The 1,958-nt window shown below is 40.6% G+C and overlaps 1 protein-coding gene across 1 annotated transcript; it reads right to left on the reverse strand.

Moving 5' to 3' along the window:
- Window positions 1–653: 653 nt before the first annotated feature.
- On the reverse strand, window positions 654–1,575 carry LOC121973831 (heavy metal-associated isoprenylated plant protein 28-like). Its single transcript, XM_042525176.1, has 3 exons — window positions 1,427–1,575; window positions 1,223–1,298; window positions 654–1,143 (listed from the first exon to the last, which is right to left on the reverse strand). Exons 1-3 carry the CDS (start codon window positions 1,430–1,432, stop codon window positions 776–778), a joined length of 450 nt encoding a protein of 149 aa, XP_042381110.1. The 5' UTR covers window positions 1,433–1,575; the 3' UTR covers window positions 654–775.
- Window positions 1,576–1,958: the final 383 nt, after the last annotated feature.

Genomic DNA, 1,958 nt, shown 5'->3' on the forward strand with positions numbered 1-1,958 from the left:
TTCTTAGGGGGAAAAATAAATAAATTTTCTCCAAAAATCTTTATCAATCCCGAGTTTCACACAAAACTCAAAAGTAGCCTAGCTAAATGGTTCAAATAAATCTTAAACGAAAGTCATAGTTTTGACTACAAAGACTAAGGAATGGAGCTTTGGATGTTAAGTAAGTGCACTTTAAGTAATATAATATTCTTCGAACTCCACTTGATCCCATATTTATATCCATCAACTCAGTTTCATTACAACCAACTTTAATATCTTAATTGAAACTAGCTTCATGTGAGCCTTTTACACAACAATGGTTACTTCAGTCAACTCAATCCATCATATATCATTTGATCGAATCACTGTCTCATCGTAAGCAATCTAATTATCATAACCTTTCTTTTAGAATCAACCTTCTTGTCAAGAAATTAATTGACTGCCCATTCGACTTAACTATAATAAAAATATTTTAATTCACATTTTGCTCATCCCTTTTACCTATCCATCATCTTTTAGAGTAAACGGACTGAAAGAGCCAAGACAGAAGATGTAGAGAGTAGAAAGGCATAGAAAGAGTCTGGCTCAGAGAGCCCCAGCACAGAGGAAGATGAGACCTCTGTTTGTGGCCTTACAGTGATCAAACTCCAGACGTCTCAGAATCCCAAAACCCCTTTTCCCCAAAACCATTTCTGTACGTGATAACTGATAACAAATATTTAAAATAGATAGATAGATATCTAGATAGATAGATAGATAGATAGATAGATAGATAGATAGATATGTATGCATGTGGCTACATGACCGAGCAAGCATTAGGGTTATCGTCACTGTAGCGAGCTCGATCCTCGTCGCTGATGATGTGGGTGTGCGTGGAGTCTTGGTAGTAGCCGTGCATGCTGGAGTCTCCGTAGCCATGCATGCAGTAGTTGTAAGACTCCGGATCGACGTTGAAGATGAGATGGTGAGGCGCCGGCGTCCCCTGGTGCAGCCGGTAGTACTCCTGCGTGTAGATGCACTTGTCGGGCTCCGCCGCCAGGGGATACGGCCACAGCACCGCCCTCCTCCCCGTCCGGCGAACCGCCTTCAGGACCTTCTTCTGCTCCACCGTTCCGGTGACGGTGACCTTCTGCCTCTCCATGTCGATCTCTACTCCATCCACGCCTGCAACGCATTCAAGTGATGATCCGATCCGGTGACCACATGGAGCTGAGCTTAATTTAGATTCTTGTTAATTAAGTACCTCTGAGCTTCGAGATCGCCTTCCGGATCTTGCTCTCGCATCCGGAACAGTCCATGTGCACGCACAGCTCGACGATCTGCTCAAGATCATGCAGTTTCTCAAGAGAAAAATTACACTTTTGGTTTGATTTGATTTTATATTTAAAAAAAAAAAACAGAGTCCCGATTAATTGACGTACTAAATGCAGTAAAAAGGCTTACTTACACTCATGATATCTTAAGGAGATTTAACTGACACCTTAATTCTTCCTTACTATGACTATGATTTCTATGTACAATGGGGTTAGGGTTATATATATAGGGCAATGAAGACTTCAAGGTGAAGGAACAGCACGGGGAAGGAGAAGGAAAGGCAACATAAAGGAGATTCCTTGCTGAGAAGGCCAAGAAGCTACAAGAAGCCAAATCCAAGTGCAAATCTGACACTTAATTGAACAGATGTTTTTTCAGTTGGTTTAATTTGCTTTCTGGGCTAGCTCCTTCTGGTTTTACTGTCCCTATCGATAAATGATTATCTAAAGAATATGCAGATTCGTGCAGTGGTTGAGGTGTTACATCTTGGGGGAGATGAGCACGAATATTTTTACTTTAGTTATAATAGAGCCTCCAAAGATGGAGCTAGCTGTTGACTGTTGAGGATATCCAACGTAACTGAGATATTTTTCAACAACCGTTTATTTATTGATTGATTTATGTTTTACTCAAAGCTTTCTCTCTTTTCTTAAGATTTTTCATTA

Source organism: Zingiber officinale, chromosome 4A (assembly GCF_018446385.1).
Source record: "Zingiber officinale cultivar Zhangliang chromosome 4A, Zo_v1.1, whole genome shotgun sequence".
Classification (NCBI taxonomy): Eukaryota; Viridiplantae; Streptophyta; class Magnoliopsida; order Zingiberales; family Zingiberaceae; genus Zingiber; species Zingiber officinale.

What these genes read in the sequence shown, in the direction of transcription:
- LOC121973831 (XM_042525176.1), bottom strand. An exon ending in GGCGATCTCGAAGCTCAGAG is followed by an intron (nt 1,144 to 1,222) that starts GTACTTAATTAA and finishes AATGCGTTGCAG; the next exon opens with GCGTGGATGGAGTAGAGATC.